Consider the following 20,650-nt stretch of genomic DNA (forward strand, 5'->3'; position numbering starts at 1 on the left):
CTCACCAACATCCCACAGCGTTGAGACGGGTTCGTGCATCTCACTGACGCCACGCCTCCCCCCCCCCCCCGCTCTTCCATCACGCGAACTCCGGTCATCCTCACAGTGGCTTGTGGCTAACCATCGAACAAAGACGGTCACTGCACCGCACGCTTTCAGATGCGCTTCTACGGCCGTCTGGAACGATCTTGTGCACAGCTCCCCACTAATTAGTTTTCAATCTGAATTTAAAAGTGCACAGCTCCCCACTGGGAGCTGTGCACTTTTAAATTCAGATTGAAAACGAATTTTTTTTACAACCTACATACGTACAACACAGAACGTGCAAAATAATGCCGAGTGAAAAACGCTTAATTTGGGGCTAGGATCTTAACTGGTTTGCCCGGCTGCATTGCGTGCGTGCGCTTGTGTCCGCTCAGGTTTTTCCTGTCCATTCTGACTGCGCTGGTGAGAAGAAAGGAGCCCGACGTGGAGACGGCTCTGATGCGAGTCCGCGACGTGGCCGGTGAGCGGCGTTCGAGGCGGCGGGGAGGGGGGGGGACTTAGAAATGCAAGGTGTTTGTAAAGAGACTGTGAGTGCACATCTTGGTGGTTGGATGTCGACTTTGTAACAGCTGTGGAATCCGTCAGAAGGAGTGAAGCTGTGAAGTGTGGCCCAACGGTAGCGTCTCTTGCAGAGGTTCAGAGTTCCAATCCGGTCGGCCGCCCTGGTTAATGCTGCCGGCGTGTTAACTCTAAATAACACTGGTCAACAAAAAAAAATAAAAAAATTTCTGGCCTGGACTTTTGCAGCTGTTTTAGACTAATTTCAGGGTGCTGATTCCAAATCTGATCTCAGATTTGCTCTATCACATCTCATTTTATGCTATCGGCATACCCCATTTTCATTGATTTTACCCGAAATTAACTCTGTCACTTATGATTGCAAGTTGTTGCGAGTCAGTGACTGCTTTAGTGTTAAAATATGGTGCTGTATTTTTAGGATAGTGTGTTTATAATATCATTTTATGTAGATATCCACATTTATTTAATATTTTTCTTCTGCAGTTTTTATTGAAAATGCAATATTTGATATCTCAAAAACCTGATGTGATAGACAAAAACTGATGCCACATTTGGAAGCAGCACCCCAAAATTACATTAAACTACGATTTAAAGCTTTCGTGACTGCAGGGATTCATCTTCTTGGTTCTTTCGGTAAAGTCACGTAGAAGGGAAGTAATAAAATAATAAAAATAAAACACATTTTATTATGTTTTATTTTTATTATTTTATTACTTCCCTTCTACGTGACTTTTTTTATTATGTTTTATTTTTACTATTTTATTACTTCCCTTCTACGTGACTTTACCGAAAGAACCAAGAAGATACATTAAAACCGTTGGAATACCTTACTCCAAAAAAAGTGTGTTGACCAGTGTAATGCGCCGTCGGCATCGCAGCCGACGTTAAAGGGTGCAAATCCGCGTCCCGTCGTCCGTCCGTTCGTTCAGAGCGAGCAGCGGAGGGGGGGGGCGGGCGACGGAGGTGCGGAGGAGGCGGAGAGGAGGGCGCAGGAGGGGCTGGGCTACCTGCTGCTGCTCGTGGACGAGGGCGAGCTGTACGAGTGCGCGCTCGGCACCTACGACTTCCGCCTCGTGCTCATGGTCGCTCAGCGCTCGCAGAAGGTGCGCACGTACACGGGCGTGGACAAGCACGCACGCACGTGTGTGCATGTGTACGTACGTATGTATGTTGAACTTCTTTTGCACCGTACGTAGCCAACCGCGCTAATTGGAAACAAAAATAAAAAGGTGGAGATCTCCCGTATAGCCTTAACAGACTGTTGGAGCAAGTGCTGCTCTCGCGAGCACCTATGAAAGGCCGGTACAACCCACGAGAGGATGGTGTGGCCGGCACCACACACCGATTAGCACGGTTGGCTATGTACAGTGTGAAAGAAGGTCGACATACAACAAATGTTGCTGCAGCTCCTGACTAAATCTCTTCCTGACCTCTTGACGTCCCAGGACCCCAAGGAATACCTGCCCTTCCTGAACGAGCTGAAGAGGATGGAGACGAACTACCAGCGCTACAGCATCGACAATCACCTGAAGCGCTACGGCAAGGCCCTGGTGCATCTGAGCCGATGCGGTGAGTCCGCGGGTACGGTGGGTGTGCCCTGCCGGGGCAGCTGTGGTGCGGATAATCATTGCCAACTCCTATAGCCCGGCTGCTCTTCGCAAAACTCCACTTTTTTTTTCTACCCCAACTTGCGCGGCGACATCGTATGGCGATGGCGGCGCGTCCCCCGCATCGTAGGCCCCGTTTCTCGAGACGCACCTCAAACCCCCCGTCCCTGCCCGCTAACAGCTGGAACGACCACACACCACCCCCCTCCCACCTCCCTCTTCCAAACGTAACGGTCGCTTGCCCGAAGCCTCGGGGCCTGAAGCCGAGCGGGGGACATCTTCCGTTTGCCACCCTGGCAGGGCGGGACCGCTTTCCCGAGCTGCTGAGCCTGGCGCGGAGCCGCGCGCTCTACAGGGAGGCGCTCCGTCTCTTCCCGTGCGGCGGCGAGGAGTACACGGTGAGCGGCGCGTGCACACGCTCGCACGCGGCGTGAGCTTGGGGGAGCTTGGCGCAGGTTAGACACGGGTGGCGTGCTGCGGGAACGCCCTCGGGGGGTTGTGGCGGGCGGGGGAGTACGAGTTCGGGTCGGGCAATTCTGCTTCGGGGAGGGTAACGGAGCCTTCAGCGGTCGGCCGCCTCGTTTGTGGAGCGCGTTTCCTTCCACACCGTTAGGCACAGGCCTCGTCAGTCGAGGTTTTTTAAGGGCTCGTCTGAAAATGAAAAAAAAAATTCGCTTGCGTAATCCGTCTCTGTAAGCGGTTATTTACCTCCAAGTTTGAATGTTAAGGGTCTTTACCGGGAATCTCTTGTAAAGCGCTGTGAGGCACTGTGTGAATGGCGCTATGTATACTGATTTACTTTGTTGTTGCTGTTGTTGTGGTTGCTGTAGTTGTGGTTGCCGTTGTTGTGGTTGCTGTTGTTGTGGTTTCTGTAGTTATTGTGTTTGTTGTAGTTGTTCCTGTAGCTGTAGTTGTTCCTGCAGCTGTAGTTGTTGCTGTAGTTGCTGCTGTTGTTGCTCTAGCCGTGGTTGCTGTAGTAGTTGCTGCAGCTGTTGTTGTGGTTGCTGTAGTTGTTCCTGCAGCTGTAGTTGTTTCTGTAGTTGCTGCTGTTGTTGCTCTAGTCGTGGTTGCTGTAGTTGTTGCTGCAGCTGTAGTTGTCGCTGTAGTTGCTGCTGTTGTTGCTCTAGCCGTGGTTGCTGTAGTTGTTGCTGCAGCTGTTGTTGTGGTTGCGTGCCCCAGGCTCTGAGCGAGGCGTTTGGCCGCCACCTGCTGGAGGAGCGGCACCTGGGTGCCGAGGCCGGCCTGGTGTTTGCTCGCGCCGCGCTGTGGCAGGCGGCGCTGGCCGCGTTCCGCGACGCCGGCTGCTGGCGCCAGGCACTGTGCGCCGCCACGAGCCTCGGCTACCCGGCGCTGGAGCTGACGCGGCTCGCGCGCGACATGGCCGGTGAGACGGGAGGGGGCGTGGGGAGTTCCACGACTTTTGTGCGTTCTAGATTTGAAGCTTTCGTGACCGCAAGGATCCTCACTCTTTGGTTTTTCGGTAAAGTCACGTAGGTGAAAAAAGGAAAACGAAAACAAATAAATGAAATCGCGACGTTTCGGAGGCAACACAAGCCCCCGTCTTCAGGTGGAACCGTCACAGCACAATTATCAAGTGACTTGATACAGTCATTAACGAGGGGGCGCCGCGGTGGCGAGATGTGTTAACTACCTCGCCTGGTATACAGGAGGTTGTCGGTTCGACCCCGACCCCGACGCCTGCTGCTGTATATTTAGAGTTTAAATGTTCTCCCTGTGGTCACGTGGATTTTGCTCCAGGTCCTCCGGTTTTTCCTTCCACATTTAGAATCGACATCACGCGTCTCGAGTATTTGGCCGACGTACATTTCCACGCGATAAGCCGCTTCGTTGAGCTGTCATTTGTGATAGCCAGGTCGTTTCTGAAAAAGACCTACATAGCTTTGCGTGGTAAAATAAAAAGTTTAGTTTCACATGTGATGTCACGTGATCCCCCAGCTCACACTTATTTTATCCCGTTCCGCCAGATAATACGGTTAAAGAGCTCTGGTTGATATGATTAATTATTTACGTATTTTTCCTGTTCCTCTAGAAAAATTGGCCGCACAGAGAAAGCACGTGGAAGCTGCCTGTCTCCTGGAGCAGTATGCAGAGGTGAGCGGAGAGGATGTGGCGCAGTGGATTGCCGTGACACTTGCCCTCGTAGTAGTTACAGCATGGGCGCTGCAGTGACGAGATGTTGACTATCTCGCCTGTTATACAGGAGGTCGTGGGTTCGATCCCGACTCTGCACGCGTTGTTGTGGAGATTTCTGGGCAATCAAATAAATAAGCAGACCTCCGCTCGTTTTATTCACATTTGTTCAAAAGGTCCTGACTGCTGATGAGACCCAGGAGATTGAAGCCACTCTGGAGTTTTGCATACTTAAGCCATGTGCTAACATACCTCTAGAAAGCCAATAGGTCGATGGACAAAAAAAAATTTACGTTAAATTATTTGCCTTAATAGGCGCTCGCAAACAGCGCCTGCCTCATTGTGCGAACGAGGTCGAGGATGTTATTTGTCCGTGGTCGTGTCTCTGGGCAGGACCACGAAGAAGCTGTGGTGACGCTCACGGAGGGAGGAGCCTGGGAGGAGGCCATGCGGCTGGTGAGTGCCTCTGGCTGATCCTGTGGTTCCAGACTTGTGGTGCGTGGACGACTGGCGTGGTCCACTGGTGGTCCACTGGAGGTCCACTGGTGGTCTACTGGTGGTCCACTGGTGGTCCACTGGTGGTCTACTGGTGGTCCACTGGTGGTCTACTGGTGGTCTACTGGTGGTCCACTGGTGGTCCACTGGTGGTCTACTGGTGGTCTACTGGTGGTCCACTGGTGGTCCACTGGTGGTCTACTGGTGGTCCACTGGTGGTCCACTGGTGGTCTACTGGTGGTCTACTGGTGGTCCACAGGTGGTCCACTGGTAGTCCACTGGTGGATGACTGGTATGGTCCCCGCAACTGCTGCAGATGCCACGGTCTGTTTAACAAAACACCAGATGTTTTTTTTATTCCCAATTGTACAACTCTTTACCATATCAAAAGCACAACCATATACGAATTAAGTTAATCCTGGATTTGTTTCCGCTCCTGTTGACCGCGCGCGCCCACGTTAGATCCACAAGCACAACCGACTGGATCTGCTGGAGACCAACCTGAAGCCGGCGGTGAAGGAAGGTACGGGATAAACGCGCGCGCCCGTCGCCTTTCGCCCGCCGGCGACGTGGCCGTCGGCGTGACAGGCGAGGCCCAGTCCCTTCTCGCCGCACCTGCTCGTGCTGCTGTGTGTGCGCTCGCTGGAATGGGCCCGAGTAACCCTTTCCCATTCCGATGACGTGCGTGTACACTATCAGGATGGAAGTGGAATAAAAAATGATAGAACTTTAAATTTCGGTTTTAAGCTTTCGTGACTGCAGGGATTCATCTCCTTGGTTCTTTCGGTAAAGTCACGTAGAAGGGAAATAATAAAGTAATACAATAAAACATAATAAAATACAATTCTCACGACGTTTCGGCCACAACGCAAGCAGCCGTCCTCAGGTGAAGACAGCGTCTTTCCGACAGCCCTGTTCTTCACCTGAGGACGGCTGCTTGCGTTGTGGCCGAAACGTCGTGAGAATTGTATCTTATTATGTTATTTTTTTATTATTATTTTTTTTCCCTTCTACGTGACTTTACCGAAAGAACCAAGAAGATAATAGAACTTTGTCGGTACCGAGGCCCCCGCAAGGCCATGCGGGAGGGCGTGTGGCACAGTTGTTATAATGTGCGGTCATGTCGCCCACGGTTCTCTGCGGTGAGTGCGACGTCTTTAAAAACAACGGCGCTATGCCTCTCTAAATAAAATGTATGCTGAACCGCTTACGCGTTCTGACATTCAAAGGTGAACAGGTCCCACCCTGCAACTTGAAATCTCGCACCGGGAAAGGGTGAAATCTGACGTTTCAGTCCCACGCTTGTCTCCGTCATGGTACCGTGTTTACAAAAACTACAAAATGAACCCGTGTGAGTCGGTGATCTCAAGAAAGGCTTCTGTGCGTCGTACGCTTGGTGCAGTTGGTGGTGCCGCGCCATGCGCAGCGCTTGACCGGATCCAACGGCCGCGCTCGCGCCCCCCCGTGGCTTGTATCGCCGCGCTAATCGAGGCCCCCTGGCGTTCTCTCTCTCCCGACCCTCCCGTCGGGCAAAGCGCACGGCCAGCAGATGGCCAGCGTGAGGGCGCAGGCGGCGCTGTTTGAGCGCCACGTGGCGCGGCTCGCCGTGGTTCGGGCCGACAAGGAGCGGGCACGACACGACCTCCTGGGTGAGGCCGTCGCGCCGAGCGCCGTCATCGCGCGTTCGCAGGCTCGCGGCGAAAATTATGGCGCAGATGCATTGTCGTGCAGCGTTGCAGAATCCATGCGTATTCGTGATTTTTTTTCCTGATTTGTATTGCTATGTTTTCACTGAAAATGTCACGATTGCGTTTGTTTTTTCTTTAAGCCGATGGAGGAAACGACGAGGGACCGGAGTGCGATTTGTACTCGGACGCGAGCAGCGTTGCGAGCAGCGTTGCGAGCAGCGGAGTGCTCAGCTCCAAGTACTCGCAGAGCAACTCGCGCATCTCCGGGTACGAGAGCCGCGTCACTCGCATAGAGACCCACAGACTACCATAGAGACCCGTACGCTCGCATAGAGACCCACAGACTACCATAGAGACCCGTACGCTCACATAGACCCACAGACTACCATAGAGACCCGTACGCTCACATAGACCCACAGACTACCATAGAGACCCGTACACTCGCATAGAGACCCACAGACTACCATAGAGACCCGTACACTCGCATAGAGACCCACAGACTACCATAGAGACCCGTACACTCGCATAGAGACCCACAGACTACCATAGAGACCCGTACGCTCGCATAGACCCACAGACTACCATAGAGACCCGTACACTCGCATAGAGACCCACAGACTACCATAGAGACCCGTACGCTCACATAGACCCACAGACTACCATAGAGACCCGTACACTCGCATAGAGACCCACAGACTACCATAGAGACCCGTACACTCGCATAGAGACCCACAGACTACCATAGAGACCCGTACGCTCACATAGACCCACAGACTACCATAGAGACCCGTACACTCGCATAGAGACTCGTACACTCGCATAGAGACCAGAGACACACATAGAGACCCACAGACTCGCGCAGAGACCCACAGACTCGCGCAGAGACCCACAGACTCTTAAAACCCACAGACTCTTACAAAGACCCACAGACTCGCACAGAGACCCACAGACACGCTGCAAGTCACCGAACGCTTGCGCAGGCGGTCGTCCAAGAACCGCAGGAAGGCGGCGCGGAAGCGGCACAGCCTGCGGGAGGGCAGCCCCAGCGAGGAGCCGGCCCTGCTGGGCGCCATTGGCGACATCGCGCGCGCCGTCGACGCCAGCACAGGTGTGCCGGGCGAGTGCGAGCGTGCTGGCGAGTGCGCTAGCGAGTGCGAGTGTGCTAGCGCTAGCGAGGGCGCTAGCGAGTGCGCTAGCGAGTGCGCTAGCGAGTGCGAGTGTGCTAGCGAGTGCGAGGGCGCTAGCGAGTGCGCTAGCGAGTGCGCTAGCGAGTGCGAGTGCGCTAGCGAGTGCGAGGGCGCTAGCGAGTGCGCTAGCGTGTGCGCTAGTGAGTGCGAGTGTGCTAGCGAGTGCGAGGGCGCGTGCGAGGGCGCTAGCGAGTGCGCTAGCGAGTGCGCTAGCGAGTGCGAGTGCGCTAGCGAGTGCGCTAGCGAGTGCGAGTGTGCTAGCGAGTGCGAGGGCGCTAGCGAGTGCGCTAGCGTGTGCGCTAGTGAGTGCGAGTGTGCTAGCGAGTGCGAGGGCGCTAGCGAGGGCGCTAGCGAGGGCGCTAGCGAGTGCGCTAGCGAGTGCGAGTGCCGACAGCACCCAGTAGTTCGCTATCCGTGTAACGGCTAAATAGGCCACTGGAAGGACTTGCATTGTAAATGTTTACCGTACTCTAGATAAGGTTAGAGGTGGCCGGGTGCATCACAGGTGGTAGGTTCACAGACTTACATAGATACGCACAGACTTACAAAGAGCCCCATAGACTTACATGGAGACCCATAGGCTCGTATCGAATTATTGACGCCTAATGGTGATGATGATGATGATGACGATAATGGGGACGGTGGTGTTGGTGGTGGAGAAGTGAAAGTGCTGCTGCTGATCCTGCGTGCCTGGTCCCTCTAGCCGAGGTGGGGCACCTGCTGAGGATGCTGCTGCTCTTCGATTGGGAGGCCGAGGGTCTGGAGCTCCAGGCCGAGCTGAGTTCCCTTCTGCTGCGGGTCGAGAGGGCCCTTCCTGAAGTGTGGCCTCCGACGGCCACGTCAGCCGCTCCGGTACGGCCACAGCGGCCACAGCGGCCGCGTGAAGACACCGCAGCGGCGTAGACGAATTTCGTTTTATGACTTGATTTCATTCCCCACGTGGACTGGGTTCTAAAGTGCTTCTACCTTCTACTGTCGACCCAGAGGTCATTTGAAGGGATCTCTGCGGCAGCTCTGTGATATCCGCTTCCACGGGCTGTTCTCTCGCACAATGCTGTCGGAGGGATCAGAATTAATCATTAGTTACGCGTCGTGACACCCATAGCAGTCGGCATAGGACTTTGAGAAAATTACTAAATTGAAACAATTGCTTTTGAAACACATTATTTTCTAAAGGCCACGTTCAAGAATTTACAAGACTATTTTAATTTGACCTGGCCACAAATGATAGCTCAACAAAGCGCCGTATCATGTGGAAATTTCTAGCAGCCGGAGAAAAATCCACACAACCACGGGGAGAAAATCCAAACTCCAAAATATACAAACGTCAGGGTTTGGATTGTACCCATAACCTCCGAGGTAGTTAACATCTCGCCTCTGTTAAATCAATTCTAATGATCCTTTAATTCCATCCGAGGTGGCTAGGTGACTCCGATCCCCCCCTGCTAAGGTCCTGGGTTTGAATTGGCGTTCTTAAATGTTGGGTTTCCGCCACCCGTGCTTAAATCAGGTTCTCAGGAGGGCAGCGAATTTTGTGTCCCACCGTCGGCAGCGGCGATTTGATGGCGTATTCCACAATGAAACACGAGTCAACGTGCAGTTGATTCATGGGCTCTGAAAAATGCCCGCAGCATCAGTGTGAACAAAAAAATTATAATCGAGTCACGCGACCACCGGATAAGGGATCTTGACGAAAGGGAGGCGCCGTATCGGGGGACCAATCGTGACGCCAACACGTTGACATCACAGGGTCCGTTGGCGTACCTACGTGCCGGCAGCCGTACGAATAAACAGATGCCGTTTTGGAACCTCGTCATCCGCTCAGGAAGCCCCTGTGTGTGCGCGCGTGGCTGGTGTTGGGGAGCACGAGCCGAGTCGTGTCGCGGTTGACGAATGAAGAGGATCGCGCAGTGTAACCAAGGGAAAACAACGCACGGCGTGCTGCCAGAACTTTTACTTCACCATTTCTTGATGACCGCCCACGCCGCGTGTCTTCCATAACGGTCACGGCCAGGAAAGAGTGAGGCACAGTGGGCACGGGTCACAGAAATATCCAGGTTTTCTTGACAAGAGACAGTCGCAATAATTAGAACAAGTACATTATATATGTACGGCAAGGTGTGATTAAGTCTTGATTGTTTTATTTGTTTCATTGGTAACCAACAACAATGCAGTGTCGTTGGCACACTTGGGAGAGTTGTGCAATGGTTAATTTGGCCTATCGCTGGGGCCGACAAAACTGGCAAATTATTTAGTGAAAGGTCACGTGCTTTGTTATTTCAACAACGTTCCCGTAAGCTTAACGATGATGTAAATTTATGAATTAATAAATAAATAATATTTGTTGCTTTTTATATAGCCATGTCCGTGAAAGTTGCATCTGTAAGTATGTATATTGAACTTAATCACCGAACGTAGACAACCGTGCTAATCAGAGGTGTGGGGGTGAAGAACAACAATTTAAACACCAAAAGCAGTTCTAAAGAAATGAGTTTTCAATCTAGATTATTTAGAAGTGGCATAGCTCCAGCGACTTCGTGATGAGCGTTCCAGACGGCCGCAGAAAAGAATGCCCTAGGTCACGAAAATGACAAAGGCCAAAACAAAGTTAAAATGCGGTACAGCAAAGATGCGAATATCAATCGGATATCGAAGGTGTCGGTTGGAAGGAGAAAACCACAGACCAAAGGGGAAGGCGGCCAGACCTGGCGCCAACAATTGCCCAAGTTCTGTGGTCCTACATTGGTGGTATTTGGCCAACTCCCATTAGTAAGTGTTTGAACCTAATAATCTTTAAATTGACATTGAAATTGGTGGAGCCGCCCGCCAAGGAGGAGTTCTGCAGATGAACGTGGAGAGATTATCCGCTTGTGCAGATATCGCCATAACCGTCATTGATTTTTGTTCTGCTGCTGCTGCTGCTATTAACATTGACGGTTGTTCTCAAACCTGTGGTGGCCTGCAGGTGTTTGGACCGGACTCAACTGTGAACAGCATTGCAGCGTCTCTGAGTCAGCCCAGGGAAACGAGCCCTGGTCAGGAAGGTTGGTATCGCCACGGCCTGGTTTTGCCGTTGGCATGGTGTGTGACTTTTAAAAGTGCGCTTAAGATGCTCGTCGGAAAAAACTAAGTTTTAATTTGCTACGTCGTTAATTTGCTACATCAGCGATAAATTAAATGTGTGTGCATTGTGTTCCCCTCCTGTTGTGCTCGCAGTGATACATTCATTGTGTTGCTTCTTGCTGACTTTCCCTCAGTTTTGTGCATTTATTTTTGTTCGTGGTATCGTCTGTCGGTTTGTAACAGTCAGCACTCTAAACTAAAACGAAACTATTTATATTTTACCAGGTAAGGCCCCACTGAGCTTTGTAGCTGTTTTTCAGAAGCGACCTGGCCACAAATGATACCTCGATGAGGTGGCTTATCACGTGGAAATGTATAGCAGCCAACCAAATACTCTAAATGCATGATGTTGTTTCGAAATGTGGAGGGAAAATCCGGGGAACCCGGAAAAAAATCCACGTGACCACAGGGAGAGACACGGAAACTCAAAATACGCAGGTGTCAAGGTTGGGATGGAACCCACGACCTCCTGTATACCGGGCGAGGTAGTTAACATCTCCTAGCTACCGTGGCGCCCACTTGAATTGCAACCCAGAAGTGGGCCGGATTCAATCACCCGGCATGGCACTTCAAACAATGGGAGGAGTTTGTTGAATCCAACACCACCCCTGCCCACCCAGCACAGCAAAGTGGCTCACTACAGTTGATTGGTAGGTCGTGTGTGGTGGAGCAAAATGTGGGTACTCCCACCTCTGGAAGAGTAGGCCAACTACCCTCAGAGGGGGCTCTCCAATGCTCATGCTTGATGAGGCCTTTTCTCCAACAGTGACAGGAGCAAGTCAATTGCAGCCCTCCACCTTTACCTTTTGTCAGTTTGTAGTTTTTATTTTCAATCGACGATCGTGATTTTGACAGTGCCCCTTTTATACCCAGGAGGCATCTCAGAGGGTTTAATATAAAAAAACAAAGACAAAGATTCCCTGTATGGCCTTAACAGACTGTTGAGGCAAGTGCTGTTGTTAGCGAGCACCTATGAAGGCCGGCACGGCACACGAGGGGGTGGGTGGCCAACACCACGCCCGGCCGTCTTTGTCTGCGCAATGGCAATGTTTACCCACCACACCAGGTACTTATTTGAGGCTGAGTCGATCTAGGGGAGGGCCTAGAATCAGTTCAGATAATGGTCACTGGTGTTGGCAGTGAGCGGCAATCGAACTCGCGTCGCCGGGTTCGTATCGCAGCGTGGCGCTAACCGCTACACCACCGCTCCCCACTTAACATCACATCTCGCACACATTTGAAAGGGGGCACGCCCAGTGGCGGCACCCCCCCATCTCTGTGGGGCTGCCGCTCAGGTTGGGAGTCGCGTCAAACGCAGCCGCCGCTCTCCTTTCGCAGACGACGACTCTCTCACCGCTCCGCGGCTCAGCAAGAGCATCGAGTGGAAGCTGCGTTCGCTGGACCCGGCGAGCGTTTGACGCGGATCGACACGCGGAACGACACGCGGAGCGACACGCGGATCGACCCAGCCACCCGTGTCCGCAGTGGAATCCTCAGTGGAGGTCGCACGAGCGTGTGAAGCGTGCTTTTTCTGTTTTGGATTTTTCTCCCAACGCTATCCCGATCGCGCCGCCGCGCCACGAGACACGGAGTAAAATGGGAAACTCGCAGAGCAGTGGGCCCCACACCATCCACAGAAGCGGATATTACAGAGCTACATCTGAGATCCCCTAGCGTGACTCGCTCCTTATTTATGTAGTGCACTTTGCGTCAGTTAAAGGCCTCTCTCAGTTCTTTACACACTGGTGAGTGCACTTTCCCACACTAATCCTCAAAGCTGGAATGTATCCAAATATAAGTGTAAATGTAATCTCATGGGTTGTTTACGCAGTCGTTTACGGGCGGATTTCCTGGATTCGAACTTAGGCTCTCGGCCGGCCGCCTTGTGGGGGGAGTCGCTGTGCAGCGCGCTGTGCGCCGTCGCTCAGCTGCGTCCATCGTCGTGTGAATCCCAACGCGAGTGTTGGGAGTTCTGCCAAACGGTGAAGCTCATGCGTGTGTACGTACGTATATGTTGAACTTCTCTCGCCACCGTACGTAGCCACCCGTGCCGATCGGAGGTGGCGGCGGGGGGGGGGAAGGACAACAAACTACAGAAAACAAAAAGCAGTTCTAAAGAAATGAGTTTTCAATCGAGACTTAAAAGTGCACAGCTCCGGCGGCTTCCTCATATCGGAAGGAAGAGCGTTCCAGACGGCCGCAGAAGCGCATCTGAAAGCGCCGTGCGATGCGGTGACCACCGTCTTTGTTCGATGGCCAGCAGCCAACAGCGGTTGTGAAACCCACCACTCGGAGATTGAAGGCATTGTCAAATTTGTCGACTGTCTTTTTGGTCTTGTTTCTATTGTTAGGTTCATATCGCTTCTCGTTTTTTTTTTTACCGTCTGTCCCGTTTGTACAGTTTCGTTCGCCCGATTAGCCTGAATGAGCATATGATTTGCATGTATGTTATGAACGCAAATGACTTATTCTCACATGCATGATTCAATGCATGCATTGCGACCGGAAGAATCGGTTTTGCTTGCGTGAATCGAAGCGTCGTGACGGGCATACTCGTAATGTATTGTAAAAGAGTTCGATCAATGTCTCTGGCCAAATCGCTGGAATCTTTAGCAAGGTTTGAGCCTGGTTAGTTTGTGCATGGGCAACTACCTCGGGGCTTGCCAGGTGTTGTAGGCATGCAGTTGTGATATTTGGCCAGAAGATTGAACATCGCCCATTCATGTTTTCGCTGGGTACTCCCGAATGCCTCCCACAAACCAGACACTCTAAACTAAACTGTTTAATTTCGATTTAAAGCTTTCGTGACTGCAGGGATTCATCTTCTTGGTTCTTTCGGTAAACTAGCGTAGAAGGGAAATAATACTAATAAAACATAATAAAATACAATTCTCACGACGTTTCGGCCACAACGCAAGCAGCCGTCCTCAGGTGAAGAACAGGGCTGTCGGAAATTCCTTTGTCAAAGTGCCCTCCTCCTCTAACCCAGCTTAAATATACGCTGCCAAGCTTGGTGGTGTTCATTCAGACGCTGTCTTTCCGACAGCCCTGTTCTTCACCTGAGGACGGCTGCTTGCGTTGTGGCCGAAACGTCGTGAGAATTGTATTGTATTATGTTTTATTTTTATTATTTTATTATTTCCCTTCTACGTGACTTTACCGAAAGAACCAAGAAGATAAACTGTTTTATTTGACCAGGTAAGGCCCACTGAGGTGACCTGATCACACGTGCGAGCTCATAGAAGTGGCTTATCATCATCAAACGTGGGAATGTATCGTAGCCAAATCATCTAAACACATGCTTCTAAATGTAGAGGGCACAACCAGAAGACCCATGAAAAATCCATGCGACCATCACGAAGAGAGAGAGAGATCACGTGGACTCCAAATATTACAACAGGCATCATCAGGGTTGGGATCAAACCCACGACCACCTGCGTACCAGGCGAGGGACGCAACATCTCGCCACTGGTGGCGCCCAATGTAGCAGGACTCTCCTGAATGCAAGTCTTGAGAGACTCCGTGAGGATTTCTTGGGCTAATAATGGCATTACTCTCCCTAAAATATTGTACCTCATGAAATGCATGAAGATGTCCCAGCCTAGTAAAATATATAATCAATGTACGTTGAAAAAGAGGGCTTAGTTCATGATCTGAACACATTTTTTACTGTGTACACAAAATAAAAACATTGCAGCAACACCATCAAACATCACAATTACAGAAAATATCGATTATACAATTCACCTTTTCACCCAAAATAAGTGCCGTTAGGGGTTGAGACCAGTGGTGCAGTGGTTAGCGCACTCCGCTGTAAACCCGGCGATCAAAGTTTGATTGTGGGCCAGGGCTAACACCAGTTGGCGAGTGACGTCTGAACCGGCCCTGGGTCACCGTCTTCACCAGCACCACTGGCGTGGTGAAATATGGTCAAATAACCCCGATGACCGAGAACACCGTTGGGAGGCCTTGTCCAGTGGTGGATTGATAAAGGGCTGAATGTACGCATATATAAGTGCCATGTCATTTGTCCTATTTATCAGAAACCCAGTGACCGTTATGTATGTAAAACTTATTTCGCGTCGTACGTGGCCACACATTGCAAATGAATTGTAACAGATTGAGGTTAAGTTGAAATGGTGTTCTAAAAGGGGCTAGGAGGCTAAATGTTGGCACAACCGTTGTTGAGTCTCTGCTTAAGACCGCAACGATCTGAAAACCAACTTTTAGAATTCTGCCCCCACAAACTCGCGTGGATTGGAGGAGGTGGACGGGTTTCACCACGGAGGACAAGGCCAGCCTGAAGCTCGCTTGCGTATCTCGTGCTCAACGATCGCAAAAAATTAACCCGTAAAAACAAAGTTTTTCACTATAAATCCTTTATATGCGTGGCGGCTAGAGTCCTCTCGTCCTCTGGCTTGAGATGGCTGCCACCTATGGGTCAGATGATTGCCTGCCACCATTAAGCAATTGGTAATTAAATATAATTATTTTTTCCTAAAAAGTGTAAAATTTTGGAAAAACATTTTCACGAGAATAAATTGTCACGCACAACGAGTCTGTGTGCAAAATGTCAGCTCGATTGGATCACGGGAAGTGGGTTAAAAAACGACCGAAAGATTTGCACGGTCGTAAGCGCGCACGCAAGCAAGTGAACTTAATATAAAGTATTTAAAAATAATTTACGATTTCCACCAAACATTGGTGAATCGAGTAATACGTCTCCCGTGGCTTTTGAAGCTGATAGAAAGTCGGCAAGGTCCAAGTCCGCTCGATTCCGAGTTAGCTGCTGCATCTGCTGGATTGAGCAGTGAATGTACTTTGTGTAGTGTTTAACTCCGAGTTAAGCTTATTGACAACTGATTTTAACCGTGGAAGATATTGGAATTCACAGAGGGGCTATAAGCTGCGTCCTGTCTCGCTTTCAAAACTGTCTGCCACAGTTACAGGCTCCTTGCAGTTGCCAATTTAGCGGTGTATGTGCAGTATAGAGAATGTATCTGTCATCCGTTCTTATAAATAAACACAAATATCATTCCCGCTCCCTTTATGTTTTTTGTTGTTGTAAAAACAGTCTCTACGGTATGTCTGCGTACGATTCAGAGTGCAGTGCGCTAACCACTTTGCCACCGCGCTCCCCTTTGAGATACTTTTTGTCAGTGGTTTCAAATCTGTGGTAGAAGCAGACGCCACGATTTACAGGAGGGTAATATTGAGGGTTTACAGCGATCCGCAAGGTCCAGAGGAGTTGGGTTCCACTGGTCTATGTATTTATGTACTCCCTTGCAGCCACTAGTGGCCGCTACATTCATCACACTGGAAAAACTTAAATATTGACAGGAGCTGTGCTGCAGGGTGACCCCGAGAACACATTCCTGCGGAGGGAGCTGGTAGGAACGTTGGGTTGCTTGGTCAATGGCCAGGGTCAACGGCGGCGTGCTGTATTCCGCAAATATGGCCGACTGTGAGGGCGGGCACAAGCCGGCGTCAGTAGGTTAAATGTTGAGTTTTATAAGGGCACCACGGGGTGACCAGCCCCTCCCCACTCTCCCCTCTCCACCCAGCCCCTCCCCTCCCATTTTTGGATTCACGACGGACGGACGGACACAACACCCTGTGGGCTGGTGTAACCAGGAGGTTCCTATCAGTATAAATGTTCTCATCCACTGGTCGTCTTTTGGCGTTCTCTGGTCTGTCACTGGTGAGACTAGCTATAAAGAAGGCCATCTCTGGTGTAGACCAATCCGTTACAAAGACAATGCATATATGACACTGTGGAACATTTATTTATGTTTGTTCCTGGGTAGTAAGTGTTATTTCCTAATTGCTTATGCCTCAAAAGTACAGAAAATTGCTATTATTCCCCACAAACTTTGCTTTTGTGACCAGGACATTCCAGATATGTTCAGTGCTGAGTAAACTTGGAGTAACTTCTAGAACATTCTAGAACTTTCCAGTAATATAAATAGTAGTATAAATAGAGAGGCCTTAATCCCACCAGTTCAGTTTAAGTCCAGCTGCCTAAGTGGATACAAATCTGCATTTTTCTGAGAGGGCATCAAGATGCTGCAAGAATCCAGCAGACGCATTTTGCGATGTCTGCGGCCAATTTATCAAGACAAGAGCGAAAACGTACTCTGTGGACGCATCTGCTAAGATGTGTGAGGCCTACAAGGCATAGTTCAGCATGCCTATTCTCAGGTTTTTTCGGTAAAGTCACGTAGGTAAAAACATTAAAATTAATGAAAGTAAAATAAAACAAAACAAAATAAAATTCACGACGTTTCGGAGGCAACACAAGTCTCCGTCATCAGGTGGGACCGTCACAGCCGAATTAGCTGCATCAAGTGAAGCAATGATTCAAGATGTAATCCCTTATAAGCAAGTTGAAGGGAGGTGGAGAGGGGGGGGGAGAGCTTATCAGGCTGTGGTAGCCAATGAATGGAAACGTATCGGGAGGGAGGAGGAGCGGTGATCAAAGACTGCACGCAGTGCTCAACACAATGAATGGAGACGTGTCGGGACGGAGGGCGAGCGGCGATCAAAGACTGCACGCAGTGCTCAACACAATGAATGGAGACGCGCCGGGACGGAGGGCGAGCGGTGATCAAAGACATCACGTAGTGCTCAACACAATGAATGGAAACGTGGCGAGCGGTGATCAAAGAACAATGAAGAGATTACTGTTAAACACTGTGGATGTTAACACTCGGTGAAGTAAATTAAAATAGTGCCTGTCAGATAAGATGGTCCAAAAAGTGTAATTAAGTCTTTTTTGCGTGGTTAATAACATCTTTCCAGTGATTACTGAGTTTGTACCCATCATCACGGTTGAAATTATGTCTGTGTTTGTATATTTGTATGGCTTCGTGTACAAACCTTTGATGGTAGCCCGGAGGTTTGCAGAGAACCTTGGTCTCGGAAAAGACAATTTCATGAGAGCCCGCCGAGTTGTAGCAATGATCGGCAACGGCCGAAGAATCAGTTCTGCCGTGTTTCAGATCTGACTTGTGCTCGCGGACACGATCAGCAACATGACGTTTTGTTTCTCCAATGTAGCAATCACCACAAATGCAACTCAATTTGTAGACTCCAGGATACTGTAAGTCAGGAACGACATCCTTCACAGATGGAATCAGATCACGGATTTTATGCACTGTACTGAATCGGACTTGGATCTTATGTTTGTTTAGAATTTTGGAGATCTTTTGGGTCACGCCTGCTATGTATGGTAACGTGATAGTTTTGGTCAGAGTTTCATGTGGTTGTTTCTGTGTGATGGGAGAGACAGCTTGGCGGATAGTGCGGTCAGAGTATCCGTTCATCCTGAGGGCCCGATGTACATGTCTTAATTCATCAGTCAGGTGGTGTTGGTCAGAAATGCCATGGGCTCTGTGGTATAGCGTTTTGATGAGAGAATTCTTTTGAGATGGGTGGTGGTGGGAATCCGGTTTCAAGTAGGAATTTGTGTGGGTGGCTTTCCTGTAGACAGAATGTCCCAAGGATCCGTCAAGCCTCCTCTTAAACAGAATATCCAAGAATGGTAGTTTTTTTTTTGGTAGTTTTTGCTACCTCATGAAATTGTCTTTTCCGAGACCAAGGTTCTCTGCAAACCTCCGGGCTACCATCAAAGGTTTGTACACGAAGCCATACAAATATACAAACACAGACATAATTTCAACCGTGATGATGGGTACAAACTCAGTAATCACTGGAAAGATGTTATTAACCACGCAAAAAAGACTTAATTACACTTTTTGGACCATCTTATCTGACAGGCACTATTTTAATTTAATTCACCGAGTGTTAACATCCACAGTGTTTAACAGTAATCTCTTCATTGTTCTTTGATCACCGCTCGCCACGTTTCCATTCATTGTGTTGAGCACTACGTGATGTCTTTGATCACCGCTCGCCCTCCGTCCCGGCGCGTCTCCATTCATTGTGTTGAGCACTGCGTGCAGTCTTTGATCGCCGCTCGCCCTCCGTCCCGACACGTCTCCATTCATTGTGTTGAGCACTGCGTGCAGTCTTTGATCACCGCTCCTCCTCCCTCCCGATACGTTTCCATTCATTGGCTACCACAGCCTGATAAGCTCTCCCCCCCCCCTCTCCACCTCCCTTCAACTTGCTTATAAGGGATTACATCTTGAATCATTGCTTCACTTGATGCAGCTAATTCGGCTGTGACGGTCCCACCTGATGACGGAGACTTGTGTTGCCTCCGAAACGTCGTGAATTTTATTTTGTTTTGTTTTATTTTACTTTCATTAATTTTAATGTTTTTACCTACGTGACTTTACCGAAAAAACCTGAGAATATGAATCATTGCAGTCACGAAAGCTTCAAATCTAGAATTTCAGCATGCCTGTCAGGGATAAAGACGAACCCTTGGGCACCTCATTTCACCTGCGAGCAATGCAAAAAAACTCTGGAAGGTAAAATGGACAATTGTTGCTTGGAAATTTATGTTATAGAATTTGTTCAAAAAAATAGTGAAAGTTTTTAATTTTAGAAATTGTTTACAATTTTAAATGTTATTGAAAATATATATATCAAATATGAAAAATGTTGCGATAATCTCTTACACATAAGTCATGGGTGAAATAAGTGTATTTTTGTAGGATGGTACAGAGGGGAAACGAGAGCCATGAAGTTCACTATCCCAAGAATTTGTCGGGAACCCACTGACCGCTCAAGCAACTGCTACTTCTGCATGGTGGACCCTTCCAAACGTCGGACTGGCAAGAATGCACCTCCTATCACGTATCTGCACCTTCCTTCATCCATCACCCCGGTGCCACACTGCCATGAGCTCCCCTACCCACTCCTCCAGAGAGAGAGCAGTCGTCTTTAGAAGAGAGCAGCAAGTCAGAGAGCGAGGAAGACGTTGTAGATCCAGATGACAATTTCAGAGGTGGAGCTGAGGAGAGAAACCCATACTACCCCAACCAAAAAGACCTCGTCACAAATGTATGACCCCCCCCCCACTCCTAGGTGCGTGACGTCATTTATGGACGGCCCCGAGGGGCATACTTAAGCGTGGGGGGTTTGAGTCTCACCCCGGTTACAAAGCTTACCTCTACGAAGACATGCAGTCGGGGAGGGGGTGATTTCCGTGAAATTTTAGGTTTAAAGTTTGGTGTTGTGATCAAGAGCGCCCCTGGTGGCTTTGCAGCGGCATTTAAGGCGGAATTTTCCGCTTGTGGGAGCAAAATTTAAGCTCGGATTTGCCTCGAAGTGCGGTGTTGAGCCCACTTTTACTAATTAAAAGGAGTGGGGGGGGGGGGGGGGTGAGAAAATAGCGCCCCTAGTGGTAGCACGGTATTTTTTAATTTGCTCTTAATTAACCTAAACAAAAAAAACGAATTGGTGTGTAATAAGGTCGGCACCGATAAGGGGTTGACAGGTATGTGATCCAATGCGAACTAAATGTAAGAACGTGTTGCTCCAAGGGATTTGGCAAACAGCCACGTGGATGAATTCACGTCGCACCTCCTTGGCTCTTTTGAAGTCCCTCTTCCGACGGCACTTGGGGTGTAACCATCAACCGCATGGGAACATCACCAAGCGGGTCGATGGGCACGTCTCCCTTCCTGAATGGAAAACTGAAGAGGGCCCATAAATTGTGGACCCATAACCCCCCCCACCCACACTGTAGTCTGGACCTTCAACGGAGGAACAGCAACACTACAATGAACTCTCTCTCCTGAAACTCCTCTTCGTGTCGATAGCTTTGGTTCACGTGCCGTGGTTTTGCCCCCTCGGCTGTTTGGGTCCGCTGGCTCAGCCGATTATATTTGTGGGTCTCTGTACATGTGTAATGACGACATGA

The 20,650-nt window shown here is 49.9% G+C and overlaps 1 protein-coding gene across 4 annotated transcripts in view; it reads left to right on the top strand.

Annotated features, from left to right (window-relative positions):
* The window catches only part of ELP1 (elongator acetyltransferase complex subunit 1), a 34,871-nt gene extending 19,016 nt beyond the window's left edge, over positions 1-15,855 (top strand). For 3 of the 4 annotated variants that reach the window (XR_013639722.1, XR_013639724.1, XR_013639723.1), the window contains 10 exons: positions 420-505; positions 1,494-1,667; positions 2,010-2,133; positions 2,472-2,569; positions 3,351-3,555; positions 4,222-4,283; positions 4,716-4,778; positions 5,280-5,340; positions 6,353-6,466; positions 6,646-6,750. Coding sequence is in view for 1 of the 4 variants with exons in the window: in XM_078874478.1 (XP_078730604.1) it covers positions 420-501; positions 1,494-1,667; positions 2,010-2,133; positions 2,472-2,569; positions 3,351-3,555; positions 4,222-4,283; positions 4,716-4,778; positions 5,280-5,340; positions 6,353-6,466; positions 6,646-6,772; positions 7,486-7,613; positions 8,396-8,544; positions 10,658-10,736; positions 12,154-12,233 (1,546 nt within the window). In the remaining 3 variants the exon portion in view is untranslated. Of the gene's footprint in view, positions 1-419; positions 506-1,493; positions 1,668-2,009; positions 2,134-2,471; positions 2,570-3,350; positions 3,556-4,221; positions 4,284-4,715; positions 4,779-5,279; positions 5,341-6,352; positions 6,467-6,645; positions 6,773-7,485; positions 7,614-8,395; positions 8,545-10,657; positions 10,737-12,153 lie in introns of those variants that run through there. The other variant, XM_078874478.1, reaches the window with a different exon arrangement.
* The last annotated feature ends 4,795 nt before the right edge of the window (positions 15,856-20,650 follow it).

The sequence above is a fragment of the Lampetra fluviatilis genome, chromosome 39 (assembly GCF_964198595.1).
Source record: "Lampetra fluviatilis chromosome 39, kcLamFluv1.1, whole genome shotgun sequence".
NCBI lineage: Eukaryota > Metazoa > Chordata > Hyperoartia > Petromyzontiformes > Petromyzontidae > Lampetra > Lampetra fluviatilis.